The 23,027-nt window shown below is 39.3% G+C and overlaps 2 protein-coding genes across 2 annotated transcripts; both read right to left on the bottom strand.

Annotated features, from left to right (window-relative positions):
• Positions 1-563: 563 nt before the first annotated feature.
• LOC139460581 (sporozoite surface protein 2-like) lies at positions 564-10,720 on the bottom strand. The gene is made up of 2 exons (XM_071242056.1): positions 10,619-10,720; positions 564-1,424 (listed from the first exon to the last, which is right to left on the bottom strand). Exons 1-2 carry the CDS (start codon positions 10,718-10,720, stop codon positions 564-566), a joined length of 963 nt encoding a protein of 320 aa, XP_071098157.1.
• An 8,696-nt stretch (positions 10,721-19,416) lies between these two features.
• Positions 19,417-20,694, bottom strand: LOC139460563 (sporozoite surface protein 2-like). The gene is made up of 2 exons (XM_071242034.1): positions 20,304-20,694; positions 19,417-20,225 (listed from the first exon to the last, which is right to left on the bottom strand). Exons 1-2 carry the CDS (start codon positions 20,692-20,694, stop codon positions 19,417-19,419), a joined length of 1,200 nt encoding a protein of 399 aa, XP_071098135.1.
• Positions 20,695-23,027: the final 2,333 nt, after the last annotated feature.

Genomic DNA, 23,027 nt, shown 5'->3' with positions numbered 1-23,027 from the left:
ATACGCAGAGGGTATTATTTACAGCGGTATAATATGTGACGAAAATTAAAGTTTATACAACTGTGGCACTGGTAGTGTAAGGGTCACTAAAGGTTTAATCCAAAACGTACAAAAACATACACAATGATGACAATTTCTTTCATTTATTTATCTTGGCGGAACTATATTCATTGTAGAAACACAAATATAAGATAGTAATATAGTTGAACTGGGCTCATGTTGTGTATTGATTCGACCAGTTTCGTGTTGTACGTCCCTGCGATTGTTCTGAATTTTTTACCAGTAGCACGGAAAGGAGGATCTTTGTACTTGTTGAGGAATCAAGTATCTGGAGTCATAAAATGAGAGAATCGGACCATATAATAAATCTTAATCATTAAAATATTATATTTTGCAAAGACAATTTCGATAAGAAAGGTAAAGATAAAGCATCATATTTCAGACATTATTATATATATGTGAAAAAAGCCGTCTTCACCATTTGAGACTTTTACTATTTGTGTAGATTTACTCACATACTTACTTATATCATTGGATGCACTGTCATGGTGTTTGTTAACCAGCTATTGCATTGCGTGTTTTGGGCTTGATAACCATGGGTCAGATGGATTTTGGCCTTGAGGTGATGGGTCTACCACTTGCCACGTGTCAGGAGGGAACTGGTCATTGGTGGAAGGGTTTGTCAATTGCCAACCTCCAGGTTGACTTGGAGGCACACCTTGGTCTTGATAGTTTGGGTTTTGTCCAACAGCAAGCCGGGGATCAATACGGTTTCCTTGTTGACCATGGTTATTCAGATTAACACGTTGCACATAACGGCTTTGACGTTGATCTTGGCTATTAAGATCCTTCACTTGTCCAGCAGGTTCAGACGGATTTGTTTGTTGATTGGGCGCTGTGGGGGTATTTTGGCTTTTGACCCATGGATTGTGTTGGTTGGACGGGTGCGTTTGCTTCTTCTTGTCCCAGGGAGAAACGGTTGGTTTGTTTGCCGATGGGTCAGAAGGATAATTGGGGTAAACAATATTTGTTTGAGGTTGATGTAATCCTAGTGGGGTGCTTGGTTCTAGCTGACCTTTAGGACGCACAGCAAGGTAGGACCCTCGCAGATTGTAACGTGGTGAGTAGGGTCTTGGAGGTAATATAGCTCCTGTTGGGTTCACAGGTGTTAAACGTCTGTGACCATGAAGAAATGAACCCTTTGAGTTTAAATGCAGTGGAAGCTGAGGAAGTAAGGGCTTCTCCAAGTGACGAGTATTGTTTATTGCGACGATATCTCCCTTTGGGTGAACTGGAAGTGATCCCTTTGGGTGAACCCGTGGAATGCTATAACCCTTTCCTTTTGGTTGATATGCGTCAGCAACTGCAGCTGTTGTAAGCATTGCCAACAATAACCGATAACCCATCACTCCCATTTTCACGAACTGAAATTACAAACAAGGAATGGTTTGTTGTCGTACATAATGTTAAAATTTATAGACTAATGGTATGTGGTTGATCAGAGCAAAGCTTCTTTTAGTATGTATAGTCGAACCTCGCTTATCCAGACACTTGCTATGCTAACTATAATACTACACTTGCTAGGACAGAAGTAATAGTCTCTTTAACCAAGCAGTTAATAAATTGAAATTTCTTTTTTGGATTATGTCAAAATCCAAAATATGTTAAATTATCATGGATTTATGGATTATTTTCAAGGTATAATGAGAAGGATATTGTTTGGTCCAGCAAAGTTAAATGTACCACCGAAACCCTGTCTCAAGGAGTAACCAGTAAGTGCCGAATACAAAAAGGAAGTTTTTTTTATATATTCAGAAAAAATGTTTGAGACAAGTGTAAGCAATACCATGTGGATTCTCAAAACATCAAGGATCTGCTTGAATCTGCAATCACAGAAAAGAACCATTTTCAATTATGTCAAAACATTTAATTTTTGAACTTTGAACGTCACTATGCTACACGAAAAACATCTCTATCTTCAACGGTTCAGGACCTTTTCTTATGCATAAACATTTCTGTAAAGGCAAAATGAAAACAAGGGAATTTCGCCAAGACGTTTAACTATCATTATAAGCTTTAGGTATATCAATGAACTGGAAATTGTTCCATATTGGTCATATTGTCAATTCTCTTCCTCTGATTTACCCAGCTGGACTAGAGATAGATGAGGCCAGTAAAACGTCTCATCTATTTCATATTTAGATCGATGAGACTCAGAGTGGCTACAAACTAAAATCTCCCCACATGGCAAGACAAGAGGGATGACTTTATGTCGAGCAATATTCTAGCAGCTCCAACCTTTGGTGTCTACATTTCACAATGTAGTTTGATCAGGCTTACAACATTCAATATTTCAAAAATTAGACATTTGCATCACCTTTTTCTGGTATAGCTATTTGATAGCGATTCATGAAAACATGCTTATGATAGTGTTTGGTTCCTCTTTTAGCAGACATTTCTTATGATCATGCACAAGTGGACAAAACGCATTTGTGACAAAATTGATGTCCGATGCAATTCTGTATTTTGACTTGGACCATATGTTCCCGTGTTATTTTTCAGGTGAAGAATTGACTTGCCTGTGCATGTGTTTGTGACGGTTGCCACCGGTGGGACAGGATACGCTCACCTTTTCGCGAACACCTGGTATCATTACTATTTGATAGTGATTCATAAACACATGCTCATGATATAGTCGGAATCGTACAATCGACTCTGCTCTTGTAGAGATTCATGTTGGATATGGAAAGGGTTTTGTCGCTTTATTTGATTTGCGTTCCCCGCGTTCGTTGAAATGAACTTGCATATGCCTTTGGGACTGGAAAAGCTGCCCTTTTCGCCAGCACCTGGTATCATCACTGTTTGAGAGTGATTTATAAACACATGCCGATCGATGAAGTGACAACAATTATGAATTCCTGGGATTTCAATATATTTGAAATATAGTTAGAGAACGCAGATGTAATGTATGGAATTTTCATTTCATTTCAAATATATCGTAAAGCATAGCATTTTAAAAGAAGCATTCTCCCAATTGAGATTTTTATTATATTATACATTGTTTTTTTATGCAGGTAATTTAATGTTACAGTTTAACACACGAAGTCACTCTATCAAGAATAACGGACCCATGAAAGAATATGCACACACCCATGGAATGTCGTACAAATGACAAGTTTGAAAGTTATCTTCGAAATTTGACATGAATTTCGATTGGACCACATTCTTCATTGTCAAAATGTTCATTCAAGTACATATACTATCAGATCAGATCTCCGACGATGCATATACATATATACGAGTACATTTACTTTAGCGTTATACTGGATGTCAAATTAGTATCAATTTGTACCATAATATTGTATTGACATGTGGTGTGTGCCTGGAATTTACAAAACATACACAATTTGCTTGAGCAATGCAATTGAAAGTGGAACCTTAGCCATTTGGGTTATAGAACCGTGTTATAAAAATAATTACGACACATGTGTAGAAGCATGCAAGCATTGTGATGCTAGTCTGGTATTGACGTGGACACTTACTCAGATCGGTCGATCAAGACATTTGACATAACTGAAACGATTAATTATAATAATTTCCTTTTATCTTTCAGCGCTCCTATCTGTCCTCGTCATGTCTTTGGGGTCAAGTAGTCGATCACCTTGAAATGCACTTATACGAATTTAAACACATACATAGGTGTGTCTCATACTGAAAATGTGCTATCGGTTTAATGTTTGCAATACAATGATAAAGTCGTCGTATATTTCCTGTGGAAATTAGAAAATAGCATGTGACGGTCCATAAATCTTTCCTGTTTTAGACGCCGAGCATATATGTATACAATTCCACAATATTTTTCCGAGCAAGATCTGTTGGCGCTCTGCACTGAAAGTGGTCCATTCTACGCATAATTATTTTGTCACGAGCGTTTCCCGAACGTGTATGGGTGTTGTATCTTAGCCGCAGCCTTAGTCATGAGTGAGTGAGTGAGTTTGGTTTAGCGCCGCTTTGTAAGTCTACATTCAGTTATATCACGGCAAGACAGTTTGATATGGGAGGAAAGCCCGAAGTGATGCAGGTGAAAGCCACGAGCACAGTGCGGTCCCGACAAAACAAAGAAACGTAAACGGGCGCGCTGGGATCTGACCCTTATAGTTTTTGTTTGCTGGTTCTGCTATTCTCAGAACAGAATAGAACAAGGCAGAACTTTATTTACACTCTGGCAGTGATCCACAGCATACGAGAGTTACACATATATAATACAAAGTATACGATATTGCGGACGGTGGAGACGTTGGGTAGAATAGTCACAAAAATACAGAGAAATTGAACTTATCGGGAGGACTTAATGTGTTTAAAATACAATTGCCAGCCTGCCTGATTTAACCACACGAAACCAAGTCTACCTTGTAATATGTCATTGTATTTGATTGTTAAACAATGGCTCAACATTTTATTGCATGACATTGTTTATGGTGAGATTCGGTAGAAGCTCATTCCATTGTACACATGTATGTGGACAGTGATTCATGTAGTACTTTTTTAAAGTAAGCAGTTTTGGGGAAGTTACTATATTTAGAATACCGTGAACTGTGATAGTGTATCATTGAAACATTTGGAATATTCTATTTTGTGAGGACAAAAACGTGACTCTCGTATCTCTCACACATGTCATTACATCAAGACCAGCTTTCTTGTGAAGATCACTCATCATCCCGGATTCCCTGCCTAGGCCGTTCTCGGAAGCGTTGCCACTGTCGTTGCTGGATGAATATGCTATTATCACTGACTTTTGGTATTTGATACTGACCACTGCCATCATATTAAATATTGCCACTGAATATTGTACCACCATTGTAATTGCTGTGCAGTAATTTGTATTGATTTGTAAACGTTGTGAACTTTGTAATACATTTGTTGTTTGTATGCCATTTGTTGGTGTCGCACTAAGTTATTTTAAGTACAGGTTTGTGGGTTAACATAATGTTCCGGCACGGGTCCGACACGTAATCAACCACACTGTTATAACACTTCTGTACATGCCGGGTCAAATCTCTATTTTATAAGAAGTGTTTTGTATATAAAAACATTAGGAGGACAGGACACGTTTAACCTTTTCTCGAATACCTGGTGGTATTAACGACTTTCAGTGCTCCATTCATATAATTTCCGCTCAATGGAACCTGTTTTGGCAAACTATCAAGAGAGGTTATTCTCTGGCGTAATAATAAACGTATATAAACACTTAATTTTCAGGTCTAGATTAGATTTTTTTAGAGGTCGCTGTCTTAAAGTTGGAACATTGCCGAATGCAGTGTAAACAATACACAAACAAACACAACCGGTGATTCTAGATCTGATTGTGACACAAGTGTTTTGAGTACAAGAGACGATCTGACACATATCCATAAGTTTTGCATTTCTCTATAATGAGTTTAATGTATTCAGCATAAAATGTTATTGGAATCTACATCCATATGTCCCTAATTTCAACTTACAAATGATGTTCTAGCAATGGTCTCTTTGATATTTATTTTGTTTTATTTCAATAAGATATATACATATCAAAGCCGCAGCATAAACCTAATGCAGCAGACCAGAAGCACCTGGTGCTTGAGATCAACCTTTAGAATACGTAAGTCTATTTTGAATATGATAAACAATTTGAAGGCCAAGCAATAAAAATATTATGATAACAATTTATAACAGTTATGTACTAATTATATATGATTTTATATATTTAGTGTTGCACACACTGAACTAAAGTAGCATTTGTTGTCACCATTATCACAGACTGAGTGAGTAATAATACCTATTACTAACGGAAGCATTTAATCTACGGTTGGGCAAGAAACAAGCACAGACTCTCTATTGACGACTTCAGTAATTAGTATACAACACATATTTCGAGATCCCAATTCCTGCAATGATGGAGTGCAAATGATGATTATTATTTATGGATGTCATACCTGTATAATCTTACATGTATGTATGCCATGAAACTTCGTATATACTTTCTCTAGGGCGCGATCCTTGTTTAAAAAGGTTTGGAATAAGATTATCGAAAGATCAATGTCATCTTTCAGGTTTTTGGAAACGATGGTTCTCATCATTGTTGCCAGTGCATGCTTACTTCTACAGGGATCAAACTTTATGTTTAAATTTTTCAAAACATATGCTACTTTGACGTTATTGCGAATCTGCTTGCATCATTCATTGTCAGCTACACCTGGTGCACATATGGCTTGTACAATGATGAAACTTGAATGGTTGTTGAATGGAAAGTTGTCTTGATTAATTCGGAAACAAAACCCTTTCCACATTCATAATAAATCTCTGCTGAGAGCAGAGTTGATTTACGATTCCAATATGTCATGAGCATGTGTTTATGAATCACTATCAAATAGTGACGATAGTGGCGAGAGTATACTGCCTCAACGGTGGCACCCACCACAAACACATGCAAAGGCAAGCCAATTGTTCACCTGAGTAATCTGAAATTTCAATTTTGATGAAATGGCGGTAAAGTTGCGGCTCCAAATTTAATTTATAATTGCAAACATCTCTCTAGTTACTACACATCCCCTTCTGTCTCAAGACATCTCACGAGCAATAAGCATCAAATGACTTACACCTCCAATATAAAAAAAGCAGACGATCATTTTGTTCATATGGTGTTTTTTATTCATGTACCTATCTATGAGATGAGGCATTTTGTATGTGCGATAGAGTCGACATGGAGACGGTTATAGCGCAGTGTAATACCCAGACCCGTATTACACCCCCCTGCAAGGCTGATACGGTCTGTTAATGCAGTTTGAATGGTTATGGATATCAGTCGGGATGGTGAGAAATTGGAGTTACGTCCCTTAGTGCGCCATCTTCTGTGCTGGGCTAGCTTTCCCATGACAATTTCTTCCAAAGGTAAAAATATATTGCTTTCACTTGCAAATTGAATTAGAATGCTATCTTTGACAAAACTAAGGGAGCGAAATGGACACGCTTGGAGTGTTTCGCTGGTGAGTTGAGCGGCGTGTCAAAGAGCTGGCAGAGTGAGCAGGTGCCCCTCTAGGGTGTGTCGACTGTTCAGATGAACACCATGACTGTGGTGGTAAATAGACAGATGGTCCCTGTTCTGAGGTGGACTATACTTCCTGAAGCCCCTGTCGAGACACTACACAACCTGACGGATCATGATGACGTATTTCAACCTCAAGTTCTTGAATAACCTTTTCCGCTACATGATTTTTATTAACATTTTTTACTTCTTCCTTATTCCAAAGCAATGTTATATTTAGCCAAAAGTGCATCATTGACCAAAGACTGGAACCCAGGAGCTGGATCAACACGTATCACTGTCCTATCAAGTTGTCTCTGTAGGCGAATGCCAATATATGAAAATATCACAACATCGTCAGTAACAAAAGGAGCACCAAATCTTCAATACTTTGTGAAATATAAATGTATGCATTTAAGTTATGGGGTTATCTCAATATCAATTTTCAAACAATATTTAACGTGGCCGTACATGTTTTTAAGAATACTGTGAAACCCTCCATGAAATCCTTTCTGTAACAATAAGTATAAAAAACTTTTTCTTGATACAAGGTCAAATACTTTTTAAAAATCTATAAAAGCACAAATGAAACGTTCTATTTGTCAGCACAGATATTTACTGCATAATGCGTGTAAAGTGAATACGTTGTCTGTTGTGGAATACTGTGCTCGGAAACCAGCTTGTGACTCTGATAATAGGTCATTTGATTCAATCCATGTTCTTAGTCTCCTTTCAGTAATAGCAGTGAACAATTTTCCAGGGATTAATAGGGATTTTCCACGGTAAATATTAGGATCAGCTTTACTACCTAATTTAAACAAAGGTAACATCATACAAATATCCCTTGCTGCGGGAAAAACTCCATGACCCAGAATGTTTTTTAAATAGGAGTTTTAGATATAGAGCAATAAAGAAATGTCGAATTCTAGGAATCACCTCCAGGAATTCTGCAGGAATGCCATCTGCCCCCGGTGCTTTCCCATTCTTCATATCTTCAGTTTGGTAATCTCTGCATCAGTTATCTCCGATAACACCATATTTAGCAGGTAATAATCACCTGCATCACAATTGTGGTAATTAACAAAGTCATTCCCTTGACGATCAAAATCTAATAATTCAACTGTAGATTCTTGACTTAATAGAGTCTTGAAAAAGTTATAAAACAAACACGGATAAACATCAGAACAATGCTTGGTAAGATGGAATGTAAATATTTCACAGTTTCTGAACATTTGGTACAGTCATCATACTCAACCTATGCTTGAGTTTGGCAATATCTGATTTGAACAGTATTTTATTTATACTGGTTATCACGGCGTGTATGCTTGATTTGGAGTGAAAGCCCGAGGTGATGCAGGTCTAAGAAGTATTCCACTTTTGTGAAACCCACTGGTACTGACAAACCTGGAACCTTAGTCAGGACGAGTTGTGCAACTCACAATTGCAACCATATACATTTTCGATTACCTTCCTGTTGCCACTTACAGGTGATATAACAAAGTTAAGTCGCAAATTAACTTCAAAATAATCTTTAGCCTTTCAGGAAAGGTGCTTTGATCACATGTCTATCTGTGAAATGGTATGTGTAAATGTTGAAATGAAAGGACCCCGAGGAAAGTTGACGGTTGTCTTGCGTGGCCAAGATGTCAAGTTAAATTATGGAAAACTAATTCATGGACTAGATAGATTCTTCCTTGTCATCCGTGTTAAAATAATGATCTTGCGATTTTGGTAAATAAATACAAAGCATGAACCAATGAAGACCACAATGAACATGACCGGCCCCTAAGGAAAGGGGCGAAGTTTGTAGATCGCACTGCAGAAAAGTGATATCGATATTTCCTCTACAGCCTCTTACCGTCAACCACACTTGTTCCCATTTGTTTGAGACGTCGATGATCCAGAGAGCGACTTGCACACACCCTAGTTAAAACACTAGTTGCATGTTGATCTGATAAGCAGGATACGCCCCCAAAAAACAACCAGGTTGCACCTTGGTCCCATAAATTTAGCAAAGTTGAACATTGGCTGGTCTGCTGCCAGTGTCACATAAATTAATGACGCAATTTTGTAAAACGTGATTGGAACATGTGAACATTATCTTGAAGTACCCACATGAAGCATAACAAATTAACACATGGATTATTTATAAATGATAAATAAACTTTAGAGGTATTGAGTGTGTTCAAAGGTCAATTTTGTTTGGAACCTAAAGGGATAGTCAGACACAAATCCATTTTTTTACATGTACTTGGTGCATGTAGACATAAATATTAGATTGCCCTTTTTAATGTTTCATAAGGCTATATCGATCCCTGCAAGCAAGGTTCCTTGGGGTTATAGTTTAAGCCGATACACATGCAGATACCAAGTCTTACATCACGGCGTGTGAGCCAGCTTCGAGTTTTGTGCTGCCAAACAAAGGATCAACATTGTACAAATCTGCGAGTAGAATCCCCGATCAGCGGATCCTGTCGCGACTACGGGAAGCAATTTGCGAATCGCGATTTGAAATGGACTGGTAATTTATTATAGAGGTGGAAGGGCCGGTGGGATTGACCTTTGAACTGTATCATATTTCGCTGACACCCTCTAACCTCAGTTAAAAGAAATACATGTAACATTTTTACATGCCTCCTCTCTCCCTCCTCGTTTATCTGGACATGAGCCCAGTGCTTGATAGTAAAAGTGTTATTTTATCGGTGTTGTGAGGTTTCTATCGAGAGAGACTTTAAAAGATGGAAATAATTAAGCATTGACAGTTAGTGGGATGTTTGTTTGAGATATTTTTTTCAATCAACGATGACTGTTCCCACAACATACTAACTGTAAGAGCATCATCCATATGCAGTGAACGACATTTGTATTTTTGTAAAACTTGAAGAAAAATGATTTTATTCCAGCAGTTAACCAATCATTAGACATACTGGCATTGATACTAAACTGTCACGAAGCTAGACCTAAGTGCAGAAAGATATATCTAAATATAAATTAGACATAATATAATACCAATGTGATTACATCAAGTATATATTGCGTTTTCAATCCTACATTGTACTTTAGTGTCACCCCTCATGTCATGATGCAAATGCATTATTTACAAACCTGTATTCCCCTACCCTTTATCCATCAGGCGGTATCTTCAACTTCTTAACTTATATGGATATTGACGATCTGTTTATTATGATTTTCAGAAGATTGTGAATTTTAAAATGTTCAGACTTAATGGTCATTTTATTCATTGTATGAATCTTATTTAGCAAGCTTTTAACATTTTGAAATGTGAAACACATATTCACATGTCAATCAGCTTTCAAGAACAAGCTGTTGACCTGCTTCAGTCCATTTTTTTAGACATCATTTACAGCTCCTACGTTCATATATGCACCCTATCAAATAACCAATGAAAGGAAATATTACCTGATAAAAGACCTTTTAACCCTTTTCTCCACTTTCCACAGGTAATTAACTGACGTTATCTCTGTTAATGTCAACGGAAATCAGTCATGTAGACATGTTGTTCAGCATTATTTCAAGTTAGTTTCAGTAATTACTTACCTTTGTACATCTGGTGATCCGACTGATATCCACATGAAGAATGTAATGATAGTTGGACGTTGGCTTGTCAAAGTTAATCTGGACACGGAAAACATATGTCATACATGGTCGACACCTGACATATCTTGATAGATGAGGTGTAGTAATTTCCACAACCATACTCCACGAAGTGTCGGTTTTGGCTATTTATATGGCGGTGGGTTTTGTAATCAGTACTTATTGATTCTTTTGTTTTACAATCCCGTGAGACTGTAGTGAGTAGTGTCAACACTGCTTTGAGTCTATTTCCAAAATCCTATTGGGTGGATAAGGATTTCTTACATTATATGTTATTCAATCGAAAAAGCCAACTGAAGTTTGCTGTTCTTTAGCCAATGGCAGTTACCTTGCCATAACCGCCCGAAGCAATCTGTATCAAAATGTTTCAGTTGTATTTGCTAGTATAGGCGCTCCATTCTTTCGAAAACTAGAACCAAATTAAGAAAGAAATAAGCGAACAATTTATTTAGTAAAATATGCCATCCAAAGTTGTTGCACTGTTCTGCAAGTTTCGGGTTCTCTGTTCTGTACTTCAGTAATTCAGTGAACAATTTATGTCGAGGATTCCATCATCAAGGACTGTTGAACTACTCCTTGGATGAAACTGAATTCCCTTCCACTGAACCCAGCTGCACTGAAATAATTTTACCAGTAAAACCGCCGCATCTGTTTAATATTTAGGTATATGCATAAAGATTCAGAGTGACAAAATACTCTCCACAAGACTGTATGACAAGAGGGATGACTTAAACTTTCTAATAGTCAACTTTCCCTTTATATCGTGCAATATTCCAGCAGCACCAGCCTTTGGTGGTTACAATTCACAATTTGTGTTGTACAATCGTCCATGCTCTTTCTACGAAGAGTACAAGGAGCTTCGTACGACGCTTGCTCAAATTTGTTGACGTCATTCAAGGTCTCCGTAAGGCTTTTAAAAAGTTGTGAGGTTGACATATGGGGGACATTTCCTAATTCGACTAAAATGATATCCGATGCAAATCCCTATTCTGACTTGTACTAAATTTTCCTGTGTTTTTACAGGTGAGTATTGACTTGCATTTGCATGTGTTTGTGACTGGTGCCACCGATGGGACAAGATACGCTCACCGTTTCGCCGGTGATTTGTGAACACATGCCTATGATATAGTCGGAATCGTACAATCGTTGTGCTTTTAGCAGAGTTTGTTTTATTTCAAGTACTGCTGATGGATCCTTTAACTAATAATGGCATTCTCTCATGGCTGCTAAAGAGTCCCATTTTAGTACTGCTAAATTACCTCTTGGTTAATAGCGATTAACTTTAAGGATTGCTAACGTATCTCTTGGTTAATAGTGGATTATTGCAAGGGCTGCTACAATATCCGTTATTAATACATGTTGACTCCAAGGGCTGCATATATTAACCAATTTTGATATTGGCTTACTCAACATTTCTTCTGAAGAGCCTCTAGGTTAAAAGCAGATAACTCCAAGGACTGCAGACTTGATCATAACTGAAACTCACTCACAACTGTTGTTATAATTATGAAGTACAGATTAAAATAAAAACTGCAGCAAAGAGGGTTTGGGTGATCCAAGAACAGGCAGGCTAGTTAGGCTCATCATCGGCTCAGGATCCTTCCCCCATCTACACGGTACTTGGGATACAAGCGTAACATTTCATAAGCGAGGTCTGCATATTTGCAGTGTTATTATCATTAAGAACAGATAAAAATACAAAATGCAGCAAAGAGGGTTTGGTGATCCTGGCACAGACATGCTTGTTAGCATCATCAGCTCGGGGCCCTTGCCCCCTCTACACGGTACTTGGGATGTTCCATGTAGATAATGTCATTGGAAGCGCAGTACGATGACACGAGATCTGTAAGACACCCTTTAAATATTTTGTACTGTATGTTCAAACGAGTAATTCGGCGGAGGACGTTTGCAGTGTCAGTCAGATACCCTTTTGTGGTAGAAGTATTGTTCGCCCTTTGCACAACCAAGGCGGAACACCCCCTGTATCCACAAGATAATTAAAATAATGTAATAAGTAATGGCGTAGGGACACATTGGAACAGTTTCCAATACCGGTTTCGAATACCGTCAGGCCCTGGCGCCGTATTAGATTTGGACTTTTTAAGTACATTTTTCAGACAGTCAGGTGTAATACACCAATGTTGACCTTATTTTGTCGTGTAAACTTTATTGTAATCCCCTACCCATGGTTCCTCGAGGTTACAGTTGCCGAGTATAGACCACAACTGTTTCAAAAACCTTTCACAGGAATCCACGGTGGGTCTTTTCTCATCTCTTTCATTGGTTGCATGTAATTACCTGTAAAATTGTTTTTTCATTTGATTTGAACAATTTATTTTGTTTTATGAAATTTGATTGAGAATTTTCTCCTTTGTTGTCTTGTGTTTTGTTTTTATTTTCCCCCAAAATTGATCACTGGCGTTTTGACATAGATTGTCCTGAAGAACGCAGTTTTAAGCGTTCTATCCAGGAAACATCTTTCCTCGTTTCATTCAGTTTAATTTGAAACCGGTTTTTCGTTTAATGTTTTTGTTTATTACCTTTTTGTGGTTCATTTTCTTTGGAAACTGTATGGAGTTCCTCCAGTGTTCGAGCAGCAGCATACACGCAACAGGTAATGTCATGCAAAGAACAGTCCGCATTGAGAGTAACAGAAATAATGTCGTTTCATTTATTAAGTTGATTCTGTGGAAATGATTGGTTAATTTGTTTTATTGACCTTTTTCTCAATCGGTAAATCGCAGATTTGATGGCATAAACAAAATATACAAGGGATCAGAAAGATTATTATTATTGTTATTATCGACAAATTAAGATAAGAAATGCATCAAAGAGGGTTTGGGGGATCCTAGCAGAGTCAGGCTGGTTAGGCTCATCATCAGTTCTATCCAGTGTCTCATGCGACACAACTGTATCGTTTACAGAGAGGTTTTGTATATTCACACTGTAAAGTGGTTCTCAGATCAGAGCAAGGCTTGCTGTCAAATCGCTCCTTTTAGTAGTTTCAATTTATCTTTACAGTATCTTGCTATGCCAATGTCCAGGATGGCTAGGGTGTCTGACATAAGGATAAAGTTTAACTGGATTCCACGTTCAGAGCAGATGCGTTAAGTAAATTTGGAGATTCTGATGAATGGATTGTTACTGATGTTGTCTTCAAGTTGTTAAATCAGAAGTGAGATCCACACACTGTTGATAGATATGCTAGCCTAATGCTAAGCTGGGCAGATTCAATTCCAGATCTTGGTGCCCTGGCACAGAATAAGCAGATGTTCTAACACCGTCATGGCATGACAACTGGGTTGTCCCCTATATGTATTTGGTGACGACAAAGGCTAGTATTACTTTAGTAGTGCCTAGGTGGCAATAAGCTTTGTTCTGGATTTCTCTCTTGATGCTGAAAGGTTCAAATATACTGAACCGCAAAAGGAACGTCACCATGCATGCATATATATATATATATATATATATATATATATATATATATATATATATATATATATATATATATATGGAAACCTTATTTGTCCAAACACTGTAAACATACTTTGAGACAAAGTAAAACGATGAAACTGATTATCAAGGTTGAAATTAAAGTGTCATATGTTCTTAAAGTGAAACAAAACATTAGTCCCTGAGAAAATGGCATCACAAGCCAGTATCTCGTGTGTCCGCCATGTGCATTGATGACTGCAGTGCAACGTCAATACATTGAATGGATGAGGCGGTTGATGATGGCCATAGGCACTTGAGCCCACACTCTGAGGAACGCCTGACGCAGTTCAGCTGTAGGTGTTGGCTTTGGTCGGACGTCATTCAGCCGTCTTTGAATCTCGTCCCACAGGTGCTCAGTGGGATTTAAATCGGGACTGAGGGCAGGCCACTGCATGGTTCTGATGCCATTCCGCTGGAGGAAGTCTCTTGTGGCTCTCGCAGTGTGGGCATGGGCGTTATCATGCTGAAACTCGTGGTTGCGACGTGCCAAATGAGGTATGGCGTTTGGTCTCAAGACTTGATCAATGTACTGAGCTACTGTGACACCATTACCTCCCCCTGGACTAATGTTCTGGAAGACCACAGGGCCGACCCTCTGTGCAAGACCAATTCCACCCCACACCATGATGCTCGGACCACCCCACGAGTCTCTCTCAACTACACAAGCATGCGAATAGTGTTTCTCCACGGCGTCTCCAGACTCTCTCTCTGCCATCTACTGTTGAGACTCTTCTTCTCCACTGCTGGTGGCGCCATATGCATTGCTGGTGTTGTGTTGCCCACTGAATACGGTCCCGGCGATGACGTGGTGTGAGAGGTGGAGGTGTCTGCTCGTCAATCGTCGACGCACAGTGTCCGCACTAATGTGTCGCTGGTGGGTCCCAATGGTCTGTCGAGCAGTTTCCACAGCAGTAACAAAGCGATCTTGAAGATGCTGTCGCACAATCTTACGATCCTGACGTCGGGTGGTGACCCTGGGTCTTCTACTACGTGTTCGGTCATCTGTAGTGTTGGTGGTCTGGTACCGTTGCTGGAGCCTGTATATGGTCCTTACGTGGACTTGAAATGCATTGGCTACTTGCCGGGTGGTTTGTCCAGCTTGCAATCGTCCAAGGGCTTGGTGTCGCTGATTTCTTGTCAATCTTGGCATGTGGTAGCAATTCCATAACGAATGAATGTTATCCGATCTGGGTGGATTTTATAGGGCAAGAAATGGGGGAACGGATGTGCATTTCAATTTGCACGGGTTACCATGGCCGTTGCCGTAATGCGTTTGGGCGATCGTTTTTTTGTCATCTACTTTGGGGTTTTTTCATAAAATTTCATTTTTCTGGACAAGGTAATAATAAATTTTAGAAACTTTGACAAAAATTACCCAGATATTTAAATGACAACTTTTCATGCAATGTTACTTGGGGTGACGTTTCTTTTGCGGTTCAGTATATTATGTTGCTGATAGTTTGTAATTAAATGAAAGTATTGCATTTGCAGGTGGTTGCAAGAAATCCGTGTTTGACAAATTTGATAGTTATGCATTAGCAGTTAGGATTACCCCGTGGGATCAATGATATTTGGTGTCTGTCAGACATGTTCTACAATCTCATTAAAATCAGTTCTCTCTGCCGCTAAACAAAGATCTGAGGACATCCAAATACGGGTCACGTCAGAACGACCTTTCGCGAACTTTGACAGACCACTGAAATGACTGATAGGAAGTCGACATCAGCCAAATAGAAAGCAGCTTTCTCGAGCTTTACGGCACTCGTTTCAATTAACTTCCATTTAAGACTACGCTTGAAAAATATGTTGACACAGTTCTCGATTATAATTTTGAAAACCGAACAAACGAACATTCCGGAATGACTAATATATTGTTGAGATTGTTGTTATGGCAGTGCTTCCCACGTACTCTGCAACGCCTCCTCCGTTCAAATCCCACGGAAGCAAGAGATAGACGATCATTTTGACGGAATCAGTCGTACGGGCCGTTGCTGTCGTTCGGAATACCCTGTGTTGACATTTTCGAGGTTGCATGATCAGAAACACATTCCGACTGTCACTTTCATGATCTGGTAAGCGACGCTTTGAATGGTCGAATGAAACGTCGTTTTGACGTGACCCGTAATGGGATGTCCTCAGATCTTTGTTTCGCGATAGTGAGAACTAAGATCTGATTTTAATGAGATTGACGTGTTCTACATCTGGAAGCTGAAGAACAATTTAGTTCTTAAAGTCCTTATTGATTGAGCAGGACATATGCCTGATTTAGTTCTCAAGTCTGAGACCCCAGCTGTAATCTCTTAGTATGACAGGTCTTTGCTACTCCCTCTCTACTAGATTTAACGTTTTAAAAATGTCACTTATCTTTTGTTTTTGTTTTTCAGATTTTCTGAAGTGGTGAATATCAGACTATCAGATATTAAATTCTAGGATGACTTCATGAGTATAATGTTGCTGAAACATCGTGAAACAACGTTCCTTCAGTCAATCGTTGCAAACAAATGTACTCAAAGGTACTAAACCTTTATCATATAACAGAGCAAGGGAAATCTTTATTGAAAAATCCAAACTAATTGGTGTAGATGTCACACAAAAAGGCCTTCACAGTGATTAAGGTACAGTGCACAGGATATGGAGTGTGAAGCACCACTCGAGGCCTTCGCGTCACAATGACGAGCTGTCTTTACATAAATATAATCAGTATTTTGGTGTAATGCTCGTCTGCTCGTAAATATCGTCCTCAGCAATAACCATGCATTCCTATATATCGAGACAAAAAAATAATACGGAGAGAGCTTAATATTTACAGCGGACGTTACCTAACCCCGGACACCTAGATACTGTGGCATAAAATATCGCCATGATAGTAATAGAGGAGCGTGCTGACGTTTCTGCCGCTTTGATTAATTGTTTGTTTGTCGTTTAACGCCGCACTCGGCAATATTCCATCTATATGAAGGCGATCTGTAAACATTATCCTGAACCAGACATTCCAGGGATTGACATCATGAGCATCCATCTACGCAATCGGGATACGAGGACATGCATCAACCAAGTCAGCGAGCCTTACCATCCGATCCTGTTAGTCGCCTCTTACGACAAGCATGGATTTCTAAAGACGGGGTTGAACCGTTTATACATGTCTGCTGAATGCGAGAATGTTTGTAATTCTATTATTAATTATAAGTGATGTGAGACATAGAGACAATTTGCTCCTTGTTCGTGTACGTCTTGAATAAAATGTTGGTGACGAGATGCTGTTTCTATGTATATTTGCGCAAAGCGATAAAAATATTTATATTTAAAGCTGACACCAATCAATGTCTTTTCAAAATGTGCAAATATCAATAGACAATTATCAATATACTAAATTCGAAACATGTTAACCATATCCACTCTTTAGCTTTGTTTCTAAAACATGTGTTACTTTTATACAAAACATAGTTGTATGTTTGTTGCAACTATTTTTATGTGACACATTATTCTGTCACTTCAAATGTACTGTGGGTTTTCACTACTGAATAAAACGTCTGTCTGTGTGTGATGAGTAATGGCCTTAACATTCAACGTCAACGTCAACCAGACATGGGGGCACGGGTGGCTCAGTCGTTTATGTTTCTAGGTATGTCAGCACCATACGCGTACTCGTAGGTTTCACCGAAGTGGTAAACGTCTGAGACCTGCATTTGTTGTTACCCTGTCTTGCACTCGGCATTAAGGCGATAAAACAAGGAATGTTTGGTCCGGAGCTAGTATATTGTGTCTGAGTGGGGTAATCATGTTAAACTGCGTCATGGTATCTCAGTGGGCTAGCACTATAACTCGGCATCAGTCCGGACTAGTACAAGCACACACGCACGCACGCACGCACGCACGCACGCACGCACGCACGCACGCGCGACGTTAAACCCCTAAACGTCTAAGACTTCGGGCTTCCCTCCTACATTAAGCTGACACGCCGTGATATAACTGGAATAATGTTAAAAGCGGTGTTAAACCCAACTCACTCACACAAACAGAAACATTCCGTAAGAATATGAAGCTTGTATGAGCCTTCAAACACAATGGTGTCTATTATTTTTTATATCAAAACAAGTTGAGTTACGTCACTGTCTACCTGTGAGTTCTGGATTTATTGTTTCAAGGGGGCACAGGTTGTCCAGTCGTCAAAGGTACCGCACTTCACTGTACAATGTTGCGTCCCTTTCCCTACAATCTATGGTCGCTGGTTGGAATCTTGGTTTGCCCTGATTGTGTTTCTAGGTTTCTCAGTCCCATATCCGTGTCTTGTGATCTTGTGGTAGAGCGTCCGCCCGGAGAGCGGAAGGTCCGGGGTTTGATCCCCGGCCGTGTCATACCAAAAGACGTTAAAAGATGGTATTTGTTGTTACCCTGTCTTGCACTCGGCATTAAGGCGATAAAACAAGGAATGTTTGGTCCGGAGCTAGTATACTGTGTCTGAGTGGGGTAATCATGTTAAACTGCGTCATGGTATCTCAGTGGGCTAGCACTATAACTCGGCATCAGTCAAGCACACACACACGCACGCACGCACGCACGCACGCACGCACGCACGCACGCGCGACGTTAAACCCCTAAACGTCTAAGACTTCGGGCTTTCCTCATTCGTCAATCTGTCTCCCGTGATATCACTAAAATACTATAAATCAGTTGTCAGCGGTGTTAACATATATTCGTTATAATACATGACGAAAATGAAAGCGTATATCACTTTGGCACTGGAATTGTAAGGGTCACGAAAGGGAACATCCGAAGCATACAAAAACATAAACAATGACGACAACTTCTTTCATTTATTCATCTCGATCTCGGCGGAACTATATTCATTGTAGAAACACATAGATGAGATAGTGATATAGTTGAATGGGGCGGCTTATGTTGTGTATTGTTAGCGGAAATCTCACAAGTGAATAGACTTTGAATCGACCAGTTTCTTGTTGTACGTTCCTGCGATTGTTCTGAGTTTGTGACCAAAAGCACGGGAAAGGAGGATCTTTGTACCTGTCATAACATGGTAGAATGGGTTAATACATAAACTCTTAATCATATAAATGTTAATTGGTACAAAGACAGTTCCGATAATAAACGTAAATGCGAAACATCATATTTCAGGCATTACCATATACACACATGAACAAACGTCTACGCCATTTGAATCTTTTACTGTTTTTGCAGATTCACTTATATACTTACTTATTTCATTGGAGGCACCGTCATGACGTTTGTTAACCAGCTATTGCATTGGGTGATTTGGTCTGTTGGTAACCACTTGGTGACCAAGGGTCAGATGGATTTTGAGGCCGACCTTGGGTTGATGGGTCTACCCCTTGCCATGGGTCAGGTTGCCCTTGTGTCTGCCAAGGGTCAGATGGATTTTGGCCATGGGTTGTTGGGTCTACCACTTGCCACGTGTCAGGTTGGTTTTGTGTCTGCCAAGGGTCAGATGGATTTTGAGGCTGACCTTGTGTCTGCCAAGGGTCAGATGGATTTTGGCCTTGAGTTGATGGGTCTACCACTTGCCACGTGTCACGAGGGAACTGGTTATTGGTGGATGGGTTTGTCTGTTGCCAACTTCCAGGTTGACTTGGCGGCAGACCTTGGTCTTGGTTGTTTGTGTTTTGTCCAATTGTATCAATACTGTTTCCTTGTTGACCATGGTTAGTCGGGTTAACACGTTCTACAGATGGGTTTTGACGTTGATCTTGGCTATTAAGATCCTTCACTTGTCCAGAAGGTTCATTTGTTTGTTGATTGGATTTGGTGGGGTTAGTTTTGCTATTGACCCATGAATTGTGTTGGTTGGAAGGGTGTGTTTCCTTCTTCTTGTCCCAAGGAGAAACGGTTGGCTTGTTGGCCGATGGGTCAGAGGGATAATTGGGGTAAACAGTATTTGTTTCTTTCTTTTTGTTCCAAGTTTCTTTTTTGTATTCTGCAGAGTAGGACTTTTTCATCTGTGTCGATGAAGTTTGTTTCCATTTCGGCATGTCTAGGGTACCTTTTGGATGCAAGGGTTGTGTCGGCTGAGCTAGTGAACCTTTAGGATTTAAGGGTTGTGTCGGCTGAGCTAGTGAACCTTTAGGATTTAAGGGTTGTGTCGGCTGAGCTAGTGAACCTTTAGGATTTAAGGGTTGATGTAATCCTAATGAAGTGTGTGGTTCTAGCTGACCTTTAGGGGCCGCAGGAAAGTAGGACCCTCGCAGATCGTTACGTGGAAAGTAGGGTCTTGAAGGTAATATAGCTCCTTTCGGGTTCACAGGTGTTAAACGTCTGCGGTCATGGAGAAATGAACCCTTTGGGTTTAAATACAGTGGAAGTTGAGGAAGTAAAGGCTCTTTCAAGTCAGGAGTATCGGGTGCGACGATATTTCCTTTCGGGTGAACTGGATGTGATCCCTTTGGGTGAACCCGTGGAATGCTATAACCCTTCCCTTTTGGTTGATATGCGTCAGCAACTGCAGCTGTTGTTAGCATTGCCAACAGTAACCGAAAACCCATCAATCCCATTTTCACAGTCTGAAATTACAAACAAGGAATGTTTTGCTGCCGTAAGTAATGTGAAAATGTATAGACTAATGGTTTGTGTCGATCAGAGCAAAACTACTTTTAGTATGTACAGTCGAACCCCACTTATCCAGACACTTGTTGTGATAACTAGAATGCTACTCTTGCTTGGACATCCCTATAGAAAGGTAATAGGCTATTTCACCAAGCACTTTATACATTGTAATTTCTTTTTGGATTATTAGAACTTCCAAGATAAGAAAACATATGTTCAATTATCAGGGATTTATGGATTCTTTTCAAGAGGGGGTATAATGAGAGGTATATTGCGTGGTCCAGCAAATGTACCACCAAGATAGGCTGCCCTTTTCGCGAACACCTGGTATCATCACTGTTAGGCAGTGGTTGATAAACATGCTGATTTATACATGTATAGTCGTAGAATGGACTCTAGAGATTTCCTATGATGATGGAATGAGGTTTGTCGCTTATATTTACAGAAGCATAACTGATTATAATCCATCTTTATTTTGGAAACTATTCTATTAAATCAACCAGAACCTCCCAATGATTATCACAACCTTCTGAGTTCAGTTTCCTGTACTGATGTGGGCAAATAGGATGCCGATTGTGTTTGTGAGGCAGTTCACCTTCACTTCCCTCTGAAAGTGTTCATTTTCGCATCGGATTTGGAGGGCTCCCATCCACGACAATTACAACACCGTAACATTATTGTAACACTGTAACTCCTTATTGTACACTCTAAATTTCAAGAATATTGTTAAGCATAATCATCCGTCTGATAACAATATGTTTTATCATCAAATACTACCAGTGTTGTCAAAATGGTACAATAAGCCATGCATTGTACTGTGTACATTTAAAACTGTGCATATTGTCATAATGTCACGATATCAGACATAGCATATTCAAAATATTTTATATTAAAAACAGTCACGTGAAAATATAATGATGCTATGCAGCAGCATGTGTATAACTCACTTTTCTTTTATCGTCAGACAATTATCTAGATATCCTAGTATTACCTTTGAAATTTACAAGGTTGTTAATTTTGACAAAATTATATATAATGTATATCTACATAGATATGTGTAAATATACGTTTAGGCTTGTAAATGCCATATACAACAATCAGTTTGGCATGCACAAGTAAGTAACGGTCCACATGTCTTCAAGTCCAGTGTAATAGATTCCAAATACTCACGAAAATGGCTCTATGGGGTCTTATGACTATCCTGCGATGACTTCTCGTAGCCGGGGTTGTCGCTGGCCTCAATGAACATCACTAAGATAAGTTTCGACTTTAAACAGTCACTAATCTTCATGAATCACACAACTTAACTGCTGATGTTTTTAACGGACGTGATCGATTCATTTTTAATGAATGGACGCGATGAAGTGACAACAATTATGAATTGCTGTTTTTTAAATATTTAAAAAAAATATACTTAGAGAAAGCAGATGGCATGTATTGTATTTATATAGATCGTAAAGCATAGCGTTTTAAAGCATCATTCTCCCAATTTAGATTTATATTATATTTTACATTGTTCTTATGCAGGTAACTTCATGTTAAAGTTTAACACACAAAGTCATTGTGTCAAAAATAACGGACCCATGAAAGATTATGCACACACCCATTAAGTTTTTAAAGCTTCTTCCATAATTGACGTGATCCCGTGACTTATTTTTCGAGGCATGCCATTAAGGAACTGAAAATATCCTAATGTATGACTCATTCATTATTTGGCCGAGAATATTGTGAAGACTGTGAAAAAGCTAAGAGAAACTGTCAAACTGAATTGGGCTACAGTCCTGTTATTATTTGGTGCGTGGATCATGCATGAAGTACCTGGATGTGCAACTTAGAGTATCCGATACTCCTCGAGGGAATAGGGGAAGAATAGGGCTTCAGCAACCCATGCTTGTCGTAAAAGGCGACTATGCTTGTCGTTATAGGCGACTAACGGGATCGGGTGGTCAGACTCGCTGACTTGGTTGATGCATGTCATCGGTATCAATTACGTTATTCGATGATCATGATGTCAATCACTGAATGATCTGGTCCAGACTCGATTATTTACAGACCGCCGTCATATAGCTGGAATATTGCTGAGTGCGGCGTTAAACAACAAACAAAAAAATGCAAAGCTGCATATATTGCGCATTTATATATGTACCTTGCTTCTAGTGAAGCTTGAATGTATCTGCGTGCAGCTTGGATGCATATTATGAAATTTAGACATATCTCATGACGCTTGTGCGTATTTTGTGAAGCTTGAACGAATTGCATGAAGTTCGAGTGCATTCTATAA

Source organism: Haliotis cracherodii, unplaced genomic scaffold (genome assembly GCF_022045235.1).
Source record: "Haliotis cracherodii isolate W230 unplaced genomic scaffold, xgHalCrac1.p SCAF_1, whole genome shotgun sequence".
NCBI lineage: Eukaryota > Metazoa > Mollusca > Gastropoda > Lepetellida > Haliotidae > Haliotis > Haliotis cracherodii.
This window is presented reverse-complemented; position numbering and strand designations above follow the sequence as displayed.

Coding starts and splice junctions, on each gene's coding strand:
- LOC139460581 (XM_071242056.1), bottom strand. CDS start 10,720: ATGACATATGTTTTCCGTGTCCAGATTAACTTTGACAAGCCAACGTCC. Junction 1,425..10,618: donor GGATCACCAGATGTACAAAG/GTAAGTAATTAC, acceptor TTGTAATTTCAG/TTCGTGAAAATGGGAGTGAT.
- LOC139460563 (XM_071242034.1), bottom strand. CDS start 20,694: ATGGGATTGATGGGTTTTCGGTTACTGTTGGCAATGCTAACAACAGCT. Junction 20,226..20,303: donor TCAACCCTTAAATCCTAAAG/GTTCACTAGCTC, acceptor TAAATCCTAAAG/GTTCACTAGCTCAGCCGACA.